The following is a 19,512-nucleotide window of genomic DNA, read 5'->3' on the forward strand; positions in this document are numbered from 1 at the left end:
TGGAAAAGCTCAGCACGTCTGGCAGCATCTGTGAAGAGAAATCACAGTTAATGTTTCAAGCCCAGCAATCCTTCCTCAAAACTGATACTAGCTAGGAAAATTTTGGTTTATATCCAGAAGACAGGGTAGGGGGGGGAAGGGTTCAGGAGTAAATGATAGGTGGGGATAGAGCCCAAAAAGAGAGAGAAGAACAGTTGGACAGACAAAGGAGTGAATAACGATCTGGCTAGGAGTGTGAATAGCCATTAATGGAGACTGTTAGTGGTTAATAATAGGTAATGTGTAATGGCAGACAATGTGATAATAAGGCCCGATGCGTTGGGTAGACGGGCAGGACATGGGAGAGTTCGGGGCCTAAAATTATTGAATTCTATGCGAAGCCGGAAAGCTACAGGGTTTCCAATGGAAAATGTGGTGTTGTTCTTCCAGCTTGCGCTGAGCTTTGCTGTAACACTGCAGCGAGCCAGAGACATATGCTGGCGAGGGGACAGGGTGGTGTGTTAAAGTGACAGCCAAAAAAACTGCAGATGCTGGAATTCAAGATAGACAAACAGGAGGCTAGAAGAATACAGCAGGCCAGGCACAGGCAGCACCCGGAGGAAAGAAGCAGTCAGCGTTTCAGGTAATACCCTTCTTCAGGACTGGATGCGGGGGTAGGGGGAGCCATAGACAAAGAGGGGGAGGAAGGGGTTGAAGTGGAATGGTGGTGATAGGTGGACACTGGTGGTAGATATGACCTGGATGGTTGCTAGAAAGGAGGGTCAGAAGGTGGAATGGAAGGGAGGAGATGGGGCTAAAAAGGGGAGGTGGGGGATGAGTGGCAAGTTTATTTGAAATTGGAGAACTCAATGTTGAGTCCTCCAGGCTGTAGGACATATCAGACGGGGGAGTTGGACGCGGTGTTGAAATGGGCAGTGACCTGAAGGTTAGGTTGGCTGTTACAGGCCAGATGGAAATGCTTGGCAAAATGGTCACATAATCCATGTTTGGTCTTACCGACGTAAGCAGACCACATTGGGAGCACCGGATGCAATAGACTAGGTTGGACGAGATGCAGAAGCTCTTTCTCTTTTGGAACGGCTGTTTAGGGCCTTGAATGGAGGTGAGGGAGGTGGTGTGTGGGCAGGTGTCGCATCTTTTACGGTTACAGGGGAAGGTACCGGGTGGTTGGTGGGGAGTGTGGCGTGAAGGGTGAAAAGTGAGGACAATGGGGGCCCTTTCTTTATTAAGTTTTGGGGAGGGGGGAGTGGAGAGAATCGGAAGGGTCACCGGACCCAAAATGTCAACTCTGTTTTTTCCTTCACAGATGCTGCTAGACCTGCTGAGCTTTTCCACCAACTTTGTTTTTGTTCCTGATTCACAGCATCCGCAGTTTTCGGTTTTTGAGAGAGCTTGGAGTTGTGCGTATGTCAGACAAGGCTGGGGTGGTAGACTCCATTCCCTGAAGGTACTTTGTAAAGCAGCTGAGTTATTAAATGTTGGTATGTAAACTGTCGCCAGAAATGGAAAGTGAGAGGCCAAGAAAGGGGAGGGAGGCATTTGAGACAGACCAATGAATTTGAGGCCATCACGGAAAGTTGTTGAAGTCTATCAACTGCTCCAGTTCAGCCTGGGTGCAGGATGCAGCACCGCTGCAGTCATCGATGTTACAACCGAAAAGTTGGGGAACAGTACCGGTGAATGTACTGAAGAGGGACTGTTCAACATAACCGACAAACAGGCAGGCGTAGCTAGGGCCCACGGCAACCCCCTGTATTTGAAGAAAGTGGAAAGAATTGACGGAAAAGTTATTGAGGGTGAGGACTAGTTCGCTGAGGTGGAGGTGGTACCGAATGGGACTGTTGGAGTGGAAGAAACTGAGGGCCTGTAGGCAGTCCTTGTGGGGTATGGACATGTATAGGGATGGAAGGTCTAAGTGGCAGGCAAATGGATGCTCAGGGTCATTTTTGCAGGCAGAATGTAGATGTTCTGCAACGTGGTCACCCAGTCTACGTTTTGTTTCTGTAGAAGAGATGACATTGTGAGCAGCAAATGCAAGAGACTGGATTGAGAGAAATGCTTTTTCACCTGGAAGGTATGTTTGGCCTGTTAGATAATGAATTTAGAATGTCGGCTCACAATTGCTACAAGCATATCCCAAGTAGAAGGTCTTCTATATGTGCACTGAATTTAGCAAATCACATGTTTGAAAGTTATACATGGGAATAATTTCAAAATGCTCCAAATCTTAAGGCATTCATCTAACACTTCTTTTTAAGAAAAATATGAAATGAAAATCTCAACCAACTGTTAAACTTTGCCACATATTGAAAATGCTACAAGATTTCCATTCTTGGCATACAACATCCTTGATCCCCCAACTAACTGTCATAACAATTCTTAGATTAAGGCTAAAAGACACCTGCACTACCCATGGTTTAATCACGAAACTGCTACACACACATGAGCTTTGAGGTGCCATTAATTTGAACAGCAGCTCCCTGCTCACTGCCTCTGGATAATTTAATGAGAATCTGAAACTTGGACTAAGAGCCAGGGCTTGGCTTGTGCTCCCAATTTTCTCGTGCTTGAATTCACCAGCCATGAACAGATGGTGTCTGACAGGACTTTTTTTGTCAAAAAAAATGCTTCTACAGTTTAATAAGACTGGCTAGGCCTGGCTTCAGTGATTTTGAACATTTTAAACAGATTTTCTTTCTGCTTTGTATTGCAGATTAATGCACTTGCATTTCAAACAAATTAAAAAGCCTCAAAACTACATGCCAACTTATTTTAGATTAAAATGTAATTTAAACAAAGAAATGCACAGCAATACTTAAGTTTTTTTTGGTAATTTTAATGCTCAAGTACTCCTTTAATCTGTGAGCAGCAAAAGAAACCTTAGCTCAAAATTTTCAAAAAGGTGCAGTTATTGTCAGTAAAATTTCCTGTAAGATTGAACTGAACCTTTTCAATATATAAGAGAGTAAATGTAATTGCATGTACCTAAAAACAGAGTCAGATTTTCTTTTGGTGGTTTAATAACTAACATCTCAGTTTTCGACACACCAATACAGGTATAATCCATTTTCAAATGAACATTAATATTTATTGAAATAATTAAAATCAAAGTTTATGGCAAATTGCATAGGTCTCTCTCATTAAAAAAAGTCTTATCTACTTAAATCAGCACAGGCTTAAAGACTTGCAAAGACAAACTCATGATACAATGAGTCAGCTGTAACCATCAGAGTCTGTAACTCTATCATATCAATGTCAGAATGTCCTAATTTATCATTCCAGCCAACTGGCTACTTGAACCACAAACCTGTCGCCAAGTCTTTTTGTTGCCTGGACTTGGATCATGCTAGTAACAATATGTCGGACAAGGCTGGGTGGTAGACTCCATTCCCTGAAGGTACTTTGTAAAGCAGCTGAGTTGTTAAACATCTGGCAGCTTTCAAATATATTTTTCAGGTGTTGGTCCACAATTGCTCAATTTATTAAGCCAACTTCTCAAATTGCCACTGTGGAAATTGAACACAACCTCTGGGTAGCTAGTCAAGTGTCATAACTGCTACATCCACAAATAAAATTCAATTAAATTTCCCTATGTTTCAGAAGTATTAAACTCAAAAATCACTCAATTTAAAAGTAATCCAAAAATAGAACTGTTCGTTATGCAAACTCCAGAATCAAACATTAATATTCACGTAATATGGAAGTCAGAATTGCACATTTAAACACAATTCCAATGTTTCTACACTATGATCATAAATTGCTCGACCATTTACCCATAATTCTCATTTAAAATAATTTAGAGCAACTAGATGAATATCATTTCCAATCTCACATTTGTTATCACCATAACTCAGCATCAAAAATAGAATTGCTATATTAAAATAATTTTTGCTGCAAATTATAGATTGAACATTCAAAATTTTACATTTTAGCCTGAGCATTTAATTTTCCACTTTTGATGAAACTAACAAAGCTCCTTCTACAATATGGTTTCTTTTTCCTAGAAACCTATCTACCTAGTCTCAGGTCACTGGCTGCGTCATAAAAGTATACCTTTTTTAGGATGGGAATTACAGGATGTAGTTTTATACCAAGAGTATTTTGTTAAAGTATTTATTTCTGTAAAAAGGTAGAGTTTCAGATTTTTAAACTTTGCTATAACATTTCAGATTTCATTGCCATTAAAAATAGCACTGTTAAAGTTATAGCTACTACAGCAAGAACTGCTGACAGCAGGAAAAAACTCAGTTTTTCACGATTTCTCGCTATCTTTAATTAACAGTGCACTCATCATAAAAGCATGAGTGCAAAGTTAACATTAAGTAAAAGATGAAATTTAAATGACAAAGAAGGATTTAAGAAAAAACATTAAATATGTTGCTCCTTACAACCAATGAATGCCTTTGAATTGGGGTCATTGTTGTAATGTAAGAAACTCGACAACTAATTTGTGTATAGCAAGCTCCTACAAAAGCATCTTGAGAATGAGATAATCTGCCTGTGTGGGGAAGAGAGAGAGGATAACTCCCTGGCTCCTCTTCAAATTAGTGAAAGAGATGAGCCCATCTGCCTAACAACAAAAAGCATTCTCTCAGTACTGCACTGGGCTTTCAGTTTCAATATTTTGTGTTCAAGTCCTGGGAATGGGACTTGAGCATAAAGCCTCTGACTCAGAATTTACTTTTATAAAGAGAAGTTACAATGGCACTTCAACTTACAGTCACCAGTACAGAAGATGCACACAAAAACCCATTCGCAATCTCCTGAGATGCATAACTGGTAGAGAGCAACATACTTTATGAACAGCACAGATTTGTGTTATATTATCCCAGAAGTTCAACGCTTTGACAACAAAACTAGAATTTTACATTAAATACTCTGAAAGAGAGCTATACCCTGTAATTCACAAAGGCGAGATTCACAACTGGGGGCAGCACAGTGGCTCAATGGTTAGCACTGCTGCCTCACAGCACCAGGAACCTGGGTTCGATTCCACCCTCGGGTGACTGTGTGTGGAGTTTGCATGTTCTCTCCATGTCTGCGTGGGTTTCCTGCAGGTGCTCTGGTTTTCTCCCACAGTCCAAAAATGTGCAGACTAGGGGGATTGGCTATGCTAAGTTGCCCATAGTGTTTAGGGATGTGTAGATTAGATAGGTTATGCAGGATGGGTCTAGGTGGGATGCTCAGGAGGTTCAGTGTGGACTTTTGGGCCGAAGGGCCTGTTTCCACACTGTAGGGATTCAATGTAATAAAATATTTGCATGTGATTTGAATGCTTGTGACTACAGACCTTTCCAGAGAATAGATTTCAGATCAGCAATTCAAAAACAATTGTTGATGTTTACCTGCAGGCTAAAGTTCAGCTATTTGCTACTTTAAATGAGGTTTTAAATTAGCTAGCCAATACTTTAAATTTTTGGCTCTGTCCAGTGCCATCTCTGAAACATTCATTTTTGTCATTTCGCAGAAAAAATGGCAGATAAATCTTCTGTTTAAACTATGGAAGAAATCAAGCCCATTTCCAGATCTCACTGTAGGACTGACACAACATGGTGTGCTAGATTTTAAAGTACAAGACCTCATCTCAGTTGAGCTTGCTTTATTGCTTTATAATAGTTTGTGCTTAATATTGATCTCTGGACATTGAAAGATTATTTAATAGAGAAAGCACATGACTCCAGAGACTAGTAGTATTGTTTTGTAGATCCTAAACTAGATTTCTGGAAATTTGGGGGCGGGGAGAAAGAATCTCAAAATGTTCAGTAGGAAGTGTGGATAAATTAGTACAATAACAAATCCAATACTTGCTGGTATCTCATTGTTAAAGGGAAAACGTTCTGCACAGATGGGTTTTTTTTCAAAATTACTTTCTCTTCTATTAGTTACTCGAGGTATTAACTTGAATAAGATTGTTAATATGATTCAAAAATGGACTGAAATAAACAGCAATATCTAGACACATGAACTTGAAAGTAGGGTACAATAGTTCAAGTGAATTCTTGACATTAAAGTAGAAACTTTATAACTGGAGCATTTGAAGCAATGGTGTTGGTTGTTCCTTTTTTTTTGCAAGTTTTTAAAAGGCATTTTAATATTTTGGAACTTTCTGTCTGCTAGTTTTTATTGTACCTTCCCTCTATTCCCCCTTTCCATGTGCTACATGTCATCATTGAAGAGAGGCATGTAGGTAACCTCCTCTAGTACTTTGCCAATACCACTGGCAGCTATTAGATCATTATGACACAGCTCCTTTGTTTTCTTCTCCCATCCTTACCAATGGGAAAGAGGCTGTGGTACAAGGTGCCTGAATTTGTCAACAGCTGATGGCAGCAAAAATTATGCACATGTTGGGTTTTTTTTTTGTTGATGTCTTTTTCTAAAATGGATTGTGGGATGCTATCAGCTAGTATTTTGCAATGAGTTTCTATTGAAGTCCCTTGTTTTTGCAATTTGGAATAGTTGAATGCCTTCCAAAGTAAGTTATATAAAACTAATTTGTTTCATGATTAAAAATTGCATACACAATAACTAGAGCTCTTTTACATTGTATTATGCTAATACAATTGAATTCTTGCACAGCTGAGGACAAATCAAATACAAGTTAGAATGCTTTGTATTGTAGAAGGAGAATTTGTGTACAAATGGATGTCGCACGTGTTTTGTAAACACGTTAGTATCTTTGTTACAGAGATAGTAGGAACTGCAGATGCTGGAGAATCTGAGATAACAAGGTGTAGAGCTGGATGAACACAGCAGGCCAAGCAGCATCAGAGGAGCAGGAAGACTGATGTTTCAGGCCTAGATTTTCTAAAGGAGGGTCTAGGCCCGAAACGTCAGCCTTCCTGCTCGGCCTGCTGTGTTCGTCCAGCTCTACACCTTGTTATCTCAGTATCTTTGTTACACAAATATTCAAATAAGTTGTATAGAACAGAATTCAAACAGGTTATTATTGACACTTTGAGGCACTAATAGCCTAATTGTTGGCATTCGTGTATTATGAAAAATAGACAGGATTTGAATTATAAACTCACAACTGTCTTGAATAAAATATGCATGCGGTCCCTAGAAACTAATTGTTAGACTTCCAGTGATTCTAATTGAAATTAAATGTGTACAAATATTGTCTCAAACCTGCTGGATCAGAAACCAACTAAAGCAGAGAGTGGAGCATAAATAAACATTAATGGAGTATATAGGCATTAATTCATGGCACTTAACAAGTGTCACTGCAACTGTCTGTCAATTCAACTTCCTTAATGTCAGCTTCAAGCCTGTTCCTGATGATAATCTTTGAAAGGTCAACCAGAAAAAAAAAATCGTAGGATGATTTTGTGTGTGTATTGCTGCCAAAAGACACATTTTGTAGCTTTTCATCCTGCATTCATCAGGATATTTGGTTCCCTAATGAGCTTTGAGTGCACTAGTTTATGATTGACAGTTCACTGCTAGGCTTGGTTTAAATTTCAACCGAGCTAGTTGACACTGGTAAAAAGCATTGTCCTGAGAATTGATGGTAGTCACCATCATCTTGAGGTCTAACAGACACAGTGTGAGAATGCGTCCTTGCTGTCTGCAAAGGGTAGGGCTTGGTATCTTAATACATGTAGCTTACAGTTGCACACATTGCATACACAACTGGTAATCCTAAATTTGTTGTCGGCATGTTCTTGACACTCCATTATCCAGCAAATGGTGTCCAATTGGGAATTGCATCTAACATTGTTTCCAATGTTGAGAGTTTTGCAAGCATGGGAGGACAGCATACTGTCAGTATCTAGTTGCAAACCGCTGAAGAGATGTACTGTTGGATATGGTCCACAAGTCTTTGGTACAACAGACATACCTGGCATCTTCATTGGCAGTGAAATGCATATACAACATTACTCGTGTGTGATGGACTGAAGGTAATTCTGGCTTGACAGCAGCATCCAGTTAATGATGAACACATTTTGAACTACACATTAACAGCATGAATCAGCTAGTTTCATCTGCTGCTCAAACTTTTGAGATACTTCAATTACACTAACAATCTATTTAGGGTCCTCATGGTAATGAGGATGGGACAGTCACTTAATGGACTTCTGCTATGATTCTTAGCAAGTTTACAATTTATTTCCATTTAACCAAATAAATTGACCAAATAAATGAATAAGTATATGAAAAATTCTTAAGTATTTGCATAATTTATTCTAAATTACAGTTGGGGTGGGATGCACATTGGAATTTTAAGCTTATGACACATTCAGCCAATGCTATAAACTTTAAAATGAATCCAATTTTTGCTCCTGAAGTTCAGTTCATTCCCTGTATCTCATTGTTACTTACAGTTCATTATCATAGAATCCCTATAGTGTGGAAACAGGCTGTTAAGCCCAACAAGTCCACACTGACCCTCTGAACATTCCACCCAGACCCATCTCCCAACTCTTACTTTTGAAGTAAATCAACACAAAGCACAATTGTTTACCACATGACATTACCAGCACTTTTCAGGGCCTTCAGAAACTCAGTTTATCCACTGTTAGTGCCAGGAGAGGAAGCAAGGAGTATTTTACACCAGCTAGCCTAATATTTGTTGTTAGGAAACTACTTGGGTCAACAATTAAGGATAGAGTGGCTGAACATCTTGAAAATCTTTTGATCAGAGGATGATGGATTTGTGAAAAGTAGGTCAAGCCTGACAATTTTCTGATTATGGTTAAAGTAGCAGATAAGGGTAAGTATGTGTATGAACTTTTGGAAGGCATTTAATAAAGTCCCTCAAAAAAGACTATTAGCTAAAGTTAAAGCTGATGGAACTGAAGGTAAATTAACTTAGGCGGAAGTTGGCAGAGCCTTATTATTTGAAGGAGGGATCATGGACAGGATGCTACTCTTGGTGCCCAGCTAGATTGTGTTTAGGTTTCAATTATTCAAAGATATTTATTAATGTTCGGGCAGAAAGTCAAAATTCCAAGTTTGCCCATGACAGAAAAATATACGAACCATTGAAAATAGTGTAGATGAAAACAAGCACATCTATAACTTTGTAATTTTAAGTAAAATAGACTAAATAACAACACAAACTTCCACTTTTATGCTAGTCAGTAAGCAGCTTGAAAATACTCATTGAAATGTAACTAGGATTTGAAAGGCAGACGTACAAGTTTATAATAATTACTGCTGAACAACTTTCTAGCCCACAGCAATTAATGTTATGGCTGCAAAATGTCAGATTTCAAGATAAAATAATACAATAAAAGTAACAAAGCACTGACTAAACTTAAAAAAAAAAGTAAAGGATAATCTCTGTTCACTTCCTGGCTTGCTGTCTGGGAATTCTGCGAAGTAATTTGCTACTTATCCCGCTCAATGGCACCACTAATGCTGAGCACCAAAAATCTGAGCTGATGCCGAAAGAAAATTAATTGAAGACCAAAAGGTAAAATTCAGATTTACAGATCTTTGTAGCCTTCTTGAAGGTCAGTGATGAGCACCGCTGACCACAAAACCTTGTCCATTGCATTTAACAATTCTTCATGCGTTTGTTAGGGTGTAGGTCAAATCAGAAATCCATTGAACTGAGCATTGCATGAATTGGAACTAACTTTACTCTGGATTACAAAAGCACACTAGTGGAAAAAGTTAATGCAGAATCAGTTGTTTTGTCACGAGTTAACTGAAAACGAATCTGCATGGTATTACGAGGTCACACTTTTTCACTTTTGACTGGAGGGAACTTTACTGTGGAGCTCTAAAATTGAGCACTTGGTGGGGCAATGCAGGGTCTGAAATGGGTAGTGCTCAATTTTCCAGAACAAATATCCCTCAGGGTGATTTGTATAGAAGAAGCATGAGAGAAAACTCAGGAATATCAGCTGAACAGGTTATTGATAACAGGAAAATAATACATTTAGTATCAGAGCCAGTTTTCTTTAAGCCTCTCTCAATAACGAGAGAAGGTTTTCTTGTTGGCCAAATCAGTAACTGCATAGAATCAGCTGGTTAAGGATGAACAATGTCAATTTTTCAGTTACTGATTTATAGTGATCTGATGAGGTGTAAAAAAAACTGTGTCAAATTCCAGGTTGTGGAGGTGCTGGTGTTGGACTGGGGTGGTATTTCACATAAACCTGTTGGACTGTAACCTGACGCCATGTGACTTCTGACCAAATTCCACATTGCTTACTCAGGAAACTGCAGAGTGGGAGTGGTCAAAGGCCAGTTCCAATTTAATACTGTGATATAATGATAGTGTCGCCATCTCTGGGCCAGAAGATGTGGGTTCAAGTCCCACTTGCTTCAGAGGTGTGTCATAACATATCTGACTAGGTTGACTAAAAATATCAAAAACAAAATCTCACTGATTATTTTGATGGGGAATATTGGTCATGCTTTGTGATGAATTAGCTGACCTCAGACAACACAGAAATGCAAGTATGACAACTAGTCTGTCAACAACCAAGCACATCTTAGCTGTGGTGAGGAGAATGTCTTGCAGAAAAATCAACCACTGTCCCTACTCCAGGATCCTGCCTGATAGTTATATGTGCATGTCAGGTAAATAGAAATACCAATTCAACTGTGATGCTTCCAAAGTCGAACATCATGCCAATAACATTCTCTTGGCTCATAAATGGATGGCCACTAGGGAATAGCAACTGTGGCATTGACACTTAGAGAACTGTATACTAGTATATTGGTTGCTTTGAGACTGAAACCAGCTGAGACAAAATTAAATTCGGCTGTAATGTTTTACACAAGCAGAAAACTACTTTCACAAATACAAACAAACAAACAGAAACAATACTCAAGTTTGTTTACTTAGTGATGGAAAATCCCAGAACCAATCATCTTCATATTTGGATTTAAAGTGGTTAGTCTGCAGCAGGGACACTCATTGGTAAGGTGCAGGCACTATTGTTTGTGCCTCTTCACAAGTACCTAAGGAGTTCGTACGGAGGTCGGCTGTGGAGGGACCCTAACTTGTCCTGAATAGATTTTTAAAAAGTGCCACTCCAGGCATGGTGGTTCAAAGCATACCATTTGACTGACGGTATTTGTCACATTGAGTTTGGCAGCTTGTTTTACAATGGGGTGTTGAGATGGAAGGAGTGCAGTAGATGGATTAAACAGGTCATTACCTAGTGGCATGGGAAGTGCAGCACAGACGGTTTCAGCTCATGGGTTTTTGTCAGTCAGAGGATGTAGGGAGCTTACTGTTTACAAGAACAGAAAGCTGGGGAGGTGCTGAGTGGAGGATTCTAGTTATGATGCACATTGTTATATTCAACTAAGTATCAACAAGACATGAGTAATAACCAATGTCAGTCAGGTGCACAGTATGCTGCTGCAGAGCAGAATAGAGCAAAAGCTGAGGTCTGGTTTGGTGTAATTCAGCATCCCATATAGATCCAGCAAGTTTAGTTATTAAGTTGTTTATGGTTTTGACCTTTTTTCCCTCATATGTTCTCAGAAGGACAAAGTCCTATCCAGCATCACTTTTAAGTACTTTGAGTTGAAATCATTCTTTATTCTCTGTCCATCCATGTAGATGTGCAATTTTTTTTTTGTTGTTGGTGTTGCAGAGGTGGACTACATTGAACACCTCTAAAAGCAGTGGCATATGAGATACCATGTACTGCAGTAATCTGTCAACGTTGAAAATATTCATCGAGGATCTGGTCCAGGGTACAGAAAAATGGAGCTTGGGAGCCACAACAGATGTCACCAGCATGAATGACCTTACAAGACACGGCTGCTGGCAGTTGATGTGTATATTTGTTGAACAATGATGAGGTTAGCAATGAGGCATGATGAAGCAGTTTTATCCATGCCCTTTCTCCCAAATCCAAAATGAACTCAAGTACCTTTTGACATTTCTCCTGGTTAGGGTTGAAAACATTCTGGACAGCTGAAGGTGGCTCAATTTTCAATCATTGACAGCTGAGAGGTCAAGTAGCTCACTTGGTCCTGTTATCACAGGGTTGCTTTGAGCACAGTCACCCAGGTACTCCAAGCACATTACACGGGTTGCATTCAGTACAGCTAACCCAGTTTCTCATTCTTAGCTCTTACTATCTCTTACTCAGCTTTTCTTCTATTCTAGCCTGCTATCCATTATCTCTTAGTTTACCTATCCTTTTCATCTTTCTCTCTCTGGGCTGTCTCCTCCTAGCAGCTCATCTTTCCCCTCGCTAGTGCACGCCTTCACCTTTGGCATAAATACCAGATTTTCCTAACTACCAATAATTCTGAAGAAGTCACCGAACTTGAATTGTTAACTGTTTGTTGCCAGAGATGCTGCCAGACCTGCAGATTCTCTCCAGCAATTCCAGTAGCACTACATCTGTGTTCAGGTTCTTTTGGAAACCATTTTCAGTGTATGTATGAGTGCCAATACCTGATCATGTGCTGCGTTCCTCACAAAAATCAACTCGGTCAACATTAAGGATGGTCTGTACGTCTACGGATATGCATCGCAGGATAAGACAAAGATCTTAAAGCACACAAAGTAGAGAAATATATAGATAGCTGGCTGCCAACGTGACATCTTTTAACTTTTGGAATGATAATTTTTGCTATGCACACAACTTCAGGAGTCCGAGCTTATGATTCTTGCAACAAATGGAGTCAAAAACAAAAATCGCTGGCAAAAATCAGGTCTGGCAATACCTGTGGGAAGAATGGAGAATTAACATTTCAAGTCCACTGACTCTTCAGACTCGAAACCGGACTCAAAACATTTTATCTGCTTTCTTCCCACGGATGCTTCCTCCCGAGTTTCACCAGCTATTTGTTTTTGTTTCAGATCTCCAGCATCCACAGTTCTTTGTTTTATTATTGTAGAACTCAGTCAGCTAGACACAATCACAGGGGCCAAGTTCTTTTCAAGAATTCTGCAGCAATATCATACAGCTATTGTTATATTTCAGGCTTAACAGTTTCTCCAGTTGTGATCTGAAGGGACTGAGCCTACAATGCTCAGCATTTTGTTGGCTTTTGTTCAGTTCAAAGTACTCAAGAGAAAGATATTTGTTCTGTGCAGCCCATGAATAAAACAGTCAAATGCAGTACTTTGCTCACACAGGACTACTTCTTTAGAACATTTTAAGCATTCAGAAAATAAATGTAAAAATATGTACAGCACCACTTAGTGCAGATTTTGTTCACTGTACCTACCCCAGGTACCTTAATCATCTGAAATTAAAATTCTGGTTTCCAAAATTTTCAACCTTAAAGGATTCAATGATTTAACAACAATTCAAAAAGGTAGCATGTCCACCACTGAGTCATACAGCATGGAAACGTTGGGGAGGGGGGCAGTAAGTACAAGGATGGGCAACAAACATAAGCCTTCTAGTGACAGATATCCCATTAAAAAATAAAAAAAGGTTGAAGTAAAGGACACAACAAAGTGAATAGCAGATGTGCTCTCCTACTGCTACACAAAGAAGCATGTTTTAGCCTTCCTCTTCAAACTTAAGAGCTCTGTACACAAGACCCTAGACCCGAAAATGCCTCTGCTATTTTCCCTCATTGATGTGCTTTACTTCATTGCACTTCTATAATTTTTAACTACCTTCCAGTTGCATTTGTCATCCCTGGTACTGAATCCCAACATTTCTCTTCCCACATAATTGCATTAACACTGCTGATTTAAATTCCCACCTTTCTTCAGTGCTTATTTCCTCTCCACATTCCAGATTTCCTGGTCTGCAACAATACTTCCATTACCTTCTGCTCTTCAACCTTGCTCGATTCTAAATAGCACAAATAGTTTTGACTACCTATTAGTAACTCAGCAAGTTAAGTTACATCTTAAAATGTGATTCATAAGCACACATTTTAATGATCATAACAGTTGCAGTATCTGTTATTCACATAGGCACAGCATGATGAATATTTTCAATGTAAAAAGGTGTCAAATGTTGATAAACCATACAAAAACAAATTGCTAGAGAAACTCAGCAGATCTGGCAGCATCTGTGGGGAGAAAGTGTCAACTTTGAGTCCAGTGACTTCATCAGAACTGGCTCTGGTTCTGGAAGGTGTAAGCTTCAGACAGTGTGTTTTACTTCATGTCAGTTCACATGATGTTGGATTTTCCAAGAAAGTGCCGTCTTAAACATCCAAGTGTTTCAGTTTTTCCTTTTGATTTAAGACTAGATTGAATAGGTAGATGAAAGTAGAGGTGATAAAAAGAATGGGAACTGGGTGAGTAAATAGAACTAGATTACTTTTTATCACAAGAAATGCAACACTGCTGAGTGGATAAACTGTGTTAACGGCTGCATTTGTATATATAAAAAGTCCTGTTTCCAACTTCAGGTCTTCACTTGCAAGTCTCTTAAATAAAGTTTGCTCTGTTATAATAAATTACATAATGATAAGTGAACACATGACTAATTTGCCATTGCCATGTACACTGGAATGCATTGACATTTTGGGATTTTGACTGCAAATAAATTCATTGTGATTTTGTTTGACAATTTTGCTGGTACAGTTGACACTCGGCAGAGTGGAACAGGTTCACAATTGATGTTTGGTTCAGGCAATGCATACTATAAGCGCTCTTCATGATTCCATATTCATAATAAATTTAAATTCCCTGCTTTGCCAACAGCAGAGTGATACTGATGGAAAACAACAATTTATAGATTTTTTTAAATCAGCCAATTTTGAAGCAGGTTGGTCTTGAACCCAGGCCTTCTGGCCCAGAGGTAGGGATACTATCACACAGTGCCACAAGAGCCCTAACAGTTGATGTATTTGCCTTTTTTCATTTTGACTGTCCTTTCTACTGTTTGTTTTGGCCCTACACAGACTACACTACAAGATGAGCAACTACCTCCTTTAAAAAAAGTGCTGTAGAATATGATTTTATTTTCAGTAATCAGAGAGGGCGGAATGGGGAGGGAACCGAAACATTCTTCACAAGTATTTATAAGCAGCATGACTGCCACACTGACATTGCTTGAAATATAGCCAATACATTGATATTAATTATAACCGTTACATACATTTTCACTCCATTTTAAAAGAATCAACGTATACCGTAAACTCACTGATCATGCACTTTGGCATTTTAAATTGCCATCTGTTTTGCAGCTGACTTTTACATCTCACATTTCTCAAAGTTTAATTTTTATAATCTTCCACAATTTATTCTGGTAGGGAATGATCTCAACTTACTTTAAACAATGCTGATCATATATTTGTACTCTGCCATTTAACTGTGGAAATTTAAGTGGTTAAATCATTGAAGTGTTACAGCACCACGCAAAAATCAACATGGGAAAACACACCCATGATAATCTGAAGAAAAAGTACACACGGAGGGGTCAGGTGTACTTGTTAAGCTCCAGAGTAAATATATTAAGTACCCGTATCCAGGGAGAAATTCTCTTTCTTGAGTTGAGCAGTTCTAATCCACATGTTTTGTGATCGAAGCCTTCTCTCCCAAATTGGAATGGATGTTAAAAGTTAAAAATATACCAGATACCCTGCCCGACCAAAAAACAGCACAAGTATAAATTGTTAGTTTGTCAAAAGTCTTTTGGCTTCTTCTCACTGTTTGTAATAATTATGAAACAATACAAGTCATCAGCAAGTGATCAGAAAAACTTTTTGCAATATTAAGGTTCACAAATAGATAACCTATTTAGTTTTCAAGAAAGGTTTTCCAATAAAATCCAAACTATATTAATGACAAACATCTAAAAAAACTTACAGCAATTTAGCAAATATTAAATTTGACTGGTAGGATACATTTCCTCAAAGTAGTCAATGTGTGGAGGTTGGAGTATATCAAGCGCAGAGAGTACCTGAAACAAAACAGAAAATGAAATTAGTGTTCATTAAATGGACAACAGCAAAAATGTACAGAAAGTCTAAGATAGGCAACATAAGTGTATAAGTGGCTCTGCTCTTCCGATTGCAAAATCTGGGCCATTAAATGCATGAAAGGTTAAAGTCAAATTACATTTTATTTTAGACCTAGACAGACTAAAGGACTTGGGTTCAAATGCTAGTTTCTTAAAAGCTTACATCTAGAGAAGAAATTAAATTGAATCAAAGAATTAAAATAATCAAGGGAAAGCAATAACTACGAGGTTAGTGTTAACAACTTAGCTGTAATGTCCTTTTGTCTATGGAAGGTGCATTTAGGATAATAGCTTTTTGTGTGCAGAATTGTGTCTGTAATTTTGAAAAGAATTTTGTTGTTAACTTATGTTTGCTGTCTATATCATTTTATTGTGATATTACAGAAATTAATGTTTGTGTTGTGTCTGTGTTAATCAAGAGTTGATAATTGAAGATATTGATGAATTGTATTTCTGTGCAAGTCCAAATACCAGTGATATTATTATGACATGATAGCCTCAGCTATTAAATAAGTTTGAGAGTAGTTTTTAAAGGCTCCTTTTTCAAATAGTATGCCCTAAAAATCAGAAAGTAGCCTGAGAAAGTCTCAAGAAAAAAATATTCTGACCCTAGATTATATAGGTACTAGCAGCCCCCCAGAGTTTTCCAATTAGCGATTTTAGTCAACAGACTCTCCATAGGAGATAAAGTACTGACCTAGAGGGGCACCACAACTGAACCCAGTGTTGTGTTCACTGTATACTACACATTGGACTTCAGTTTTCTTTTGTGGTGCAGATTTAATAGGACAAACAGACCAATTGTGATGGCAACAGTAAATAATAAAGATCACTCACTTTGGGTCTTGTTTTAATACTTCTGGCAAACTGACTGTATCTCAACAATTGAATAAAAAGAGAAAATAAATGGTCTTATAGATGCTGAAATTATAGGTGGTAACAAACTTGATAGATCTATTTATAAACAGTTAAGCAGGACAGATGCTAAGTCATGTCAAAAAAGCTTACAAATCTCAAGCTTCACTTTTAAATTTGGCAATCTTAATATAGAATAATTTGGTTACATTCAAATAAATCATGGCATAACAATATAATACTCAAACCTTGGAAGGTTCATCAGTATGGAATTTATATGGATAGTAACGGCCTCTGGACTGGTCACAACAGGGAGAGGAAAGCACTTCAGTGGTCAATCCTGGTGTGCAAAAAATCATTTTTGCAAAAATCTATTAAAAACTTTCATCCAGTACCAAGGCAGCACGTAAGTACCAAATGTTTCAATCACTCAAGTGTCAGGTTGTGATTACAATAGAACATGTTAATCACAACTGTCAGAACAGAAGTTAGGAATTTTTTTTTAAAACCCATTTTCAAATTGGATCCAAAGGAAACTTACTATTGCCATTGCATCATTCTTATTTGAAAGTACCAAAAGTAGGAGTTTCATATTTTCGTTTCAGTTCTTAAGGTTAGGCCTGATTCAGACCAAGACTAGAGATTTTTTTAAAGCACTTAACTACTAGAGACAAGAGACTGGGCAACCTCAAATCAGTTGCTATCAGACATCAGTCTATATGACATTATCCAATAATTTGAATATCCTATAAAATTCTCACTTGGCTAAGCAATATTGAGATAAATTTTCTGAGTTAGGACTTTATAATAATTGCTTTACATCAAACTACTGCTATAGAGACAGAGAACAAAAACTAAAAATGCAAATAAACGATCAAGGCTAAATTATATTCAGCATATTGTGGCACAAAGATCAGTTCTACATCTCAGCCATATGTCACAGCTGTTTCAGACATCTCCTCTGGGTGGTATTTGATGACCTGCTTTCCGGTGCCATCAGTACTGTTGAAATTAAAATGTTTAAAAACATCTAAAAACTGAGTTCATAATCTGAGAATTACTTTTAGCTACTTTCAAAGCCTTTATATAAATAACAACTTAAAAGCACAAAGTAAATTCCTTTTTTTGAAAACAGCTTTTAAAAAAAGGCTTTCAATTCTGCATTTCCAAGCTTAAAACTTGTGATGTTGCCTATTATTACAATGATAACTGAAACACTTATTTTAACAATACAAGATTAACATGTTACATCCTTGAACTAAAGATCACCAGGCTGTGACAATCTGCAAATGCTAGTCATTTTATTGTTAACAGCTGGAGTTCTAAATGCTCTTTGCATCTTCCAAAAGTTTTTAACCCATAAAAAAGGCATGCAATGACATCTACGAAAAGTTTATAAAATTTGGTAGATATGTTTCAACAATTCAGATTTATAATTTAACATTAAATAATTGCACAGTTTTTATATAGGCTAGGATTTGAAACTCATTTTTTAAAAAAAAACTTGGATGTATTTCAGTGTCAGAACATTTTCCCATGCAATTCACAAATACAACTGCAACAAATACTTGTTCCCTATGCTGAAACTGATTAACCAATAGACATTGGCCTAGATTTTGTAATTACGAATAGGAGTTATCAGTGCTTGCCACCTAGAGAAAGACACAGCAGCTTTTGACAAATGCACATACGTAGTTAATAAATAAATCAGGAAGAGACCGTTAAGGCTTGCCTCCTTCCTCCAGAAGCTTTGTTATAGTAGACTAAGACACACCAGGTCAAAATACAAAAGGAAAAGCTGCAGGATTTACATGATTGATACCCTAAACTTTCCAAAAATATTTAAAGATTAGTCATTCCAGGTGAAAGTAATTTTGTAAGTCCTAATTATTGGTCAACTTATCCAATACTGAAAATCAACAAATTTGGAATTGCAGTCCTCTAGCTTTTAATTATTGAAAATTTTAGAAAATACTGCAAAATATGTACAATGCATACCTGTACAAATATGTATTTTTAAAATTCTTTGGGTTTTGGTTTTAAAATAGAGGCAAATGGATTCTAGTCGGATTTTGAAGGCAATTTTTTTGCAAAACATCAGAGTCATTTGGACAGACTTACATACATTATTTCTAAGCGGCACAGATTTGCAGTCAAAGCCTGGGAGAACCCCTGTGGTGTTAAATTGATAAAATGTTTAGATTGTTTATCTGTTTTTTCTGGAAAAAAATCAGATAAACATATTAAAACAATTAATTCAGATTTGACTTCAGAATAGAAAGTTCAAAGTTTTAGTCAGAAGAACTCATTTTAGTTCTGAATGTAGACTAGTTTCTCCAAGAAGGAAAACCAAGAAATTTTCCAGTTCAGTTCAGGGGAGCCAGTCACTTCATCATAAATGATTTATAACCTGTAAAGCTTCAAAGCCAGGAGAGTTTGGATAGAAATCCTCCATTAAGAAAAGTTTGTGCTAACAGATTCAAGGGAATCATTTAAAGATATCTCAGCAACCCCAAGGGAGAGAAACTAGAAATGTCAGTGAAGAAAGATTTAAAAAGCAAAGATGAATGTGATATTTCAGTGTCTGAAATGGACAATATTTGGAAACAAGTGGAAATCTTGTCTATGTGTTTGTTTTAAGATTTAACGGTCTTTTTACATATAGCTTTGTTTCTTTTTGCACGTTATTTTGTCTTGTTGTCAAAGGACATACATTTCAGCGAGTAACCAACTACAGAAATATAGGATCTATCAAGCCAGGCTTCATTCTGGGATCTCATTTGACATAAGC

The 19,512-nt window shown here is 37.8% G+C and overlaps 1 protein-coding gene across 1 annotated transcript in view; it reads right to left on the minus strand.

The window, feature by feature from the left end:
• The window catches only part of nlk2 (nemo-like kinase, type 2), a 54,267-nt gene that overhangs the window by 23,012 nt on the left and 11,743 nt on the right, over nt 1–19,512 (minus strand). Inside the window, exon 3 of the mRNA XM_048612344.1 lies at nt 15,751–15,806. Within this exon, the coding sequence (XP_048468301.1) occupies nt 15,751–15,806 (56 nt within the window). The remainder of the gene's footprint in view (nt 1–15,750; nt 15,807–19,512) is intronic.

The sequence above is a fragment of the Rhincodon typus genome, chromosome 26 (genome assembly GCF_021869965.1).
Source record: "Rhincodon typus isolate 14 chromosome 26, sRhiTyp1.1, whole genome shotgun sequence".
Classification (NCBI taxonomy): Eukaryota; Metazoa; Chordata; class Chondrichthyes; order Orectolobiformes; family Rhincodontidae; genus Rhincodon; species Rhincodon typus.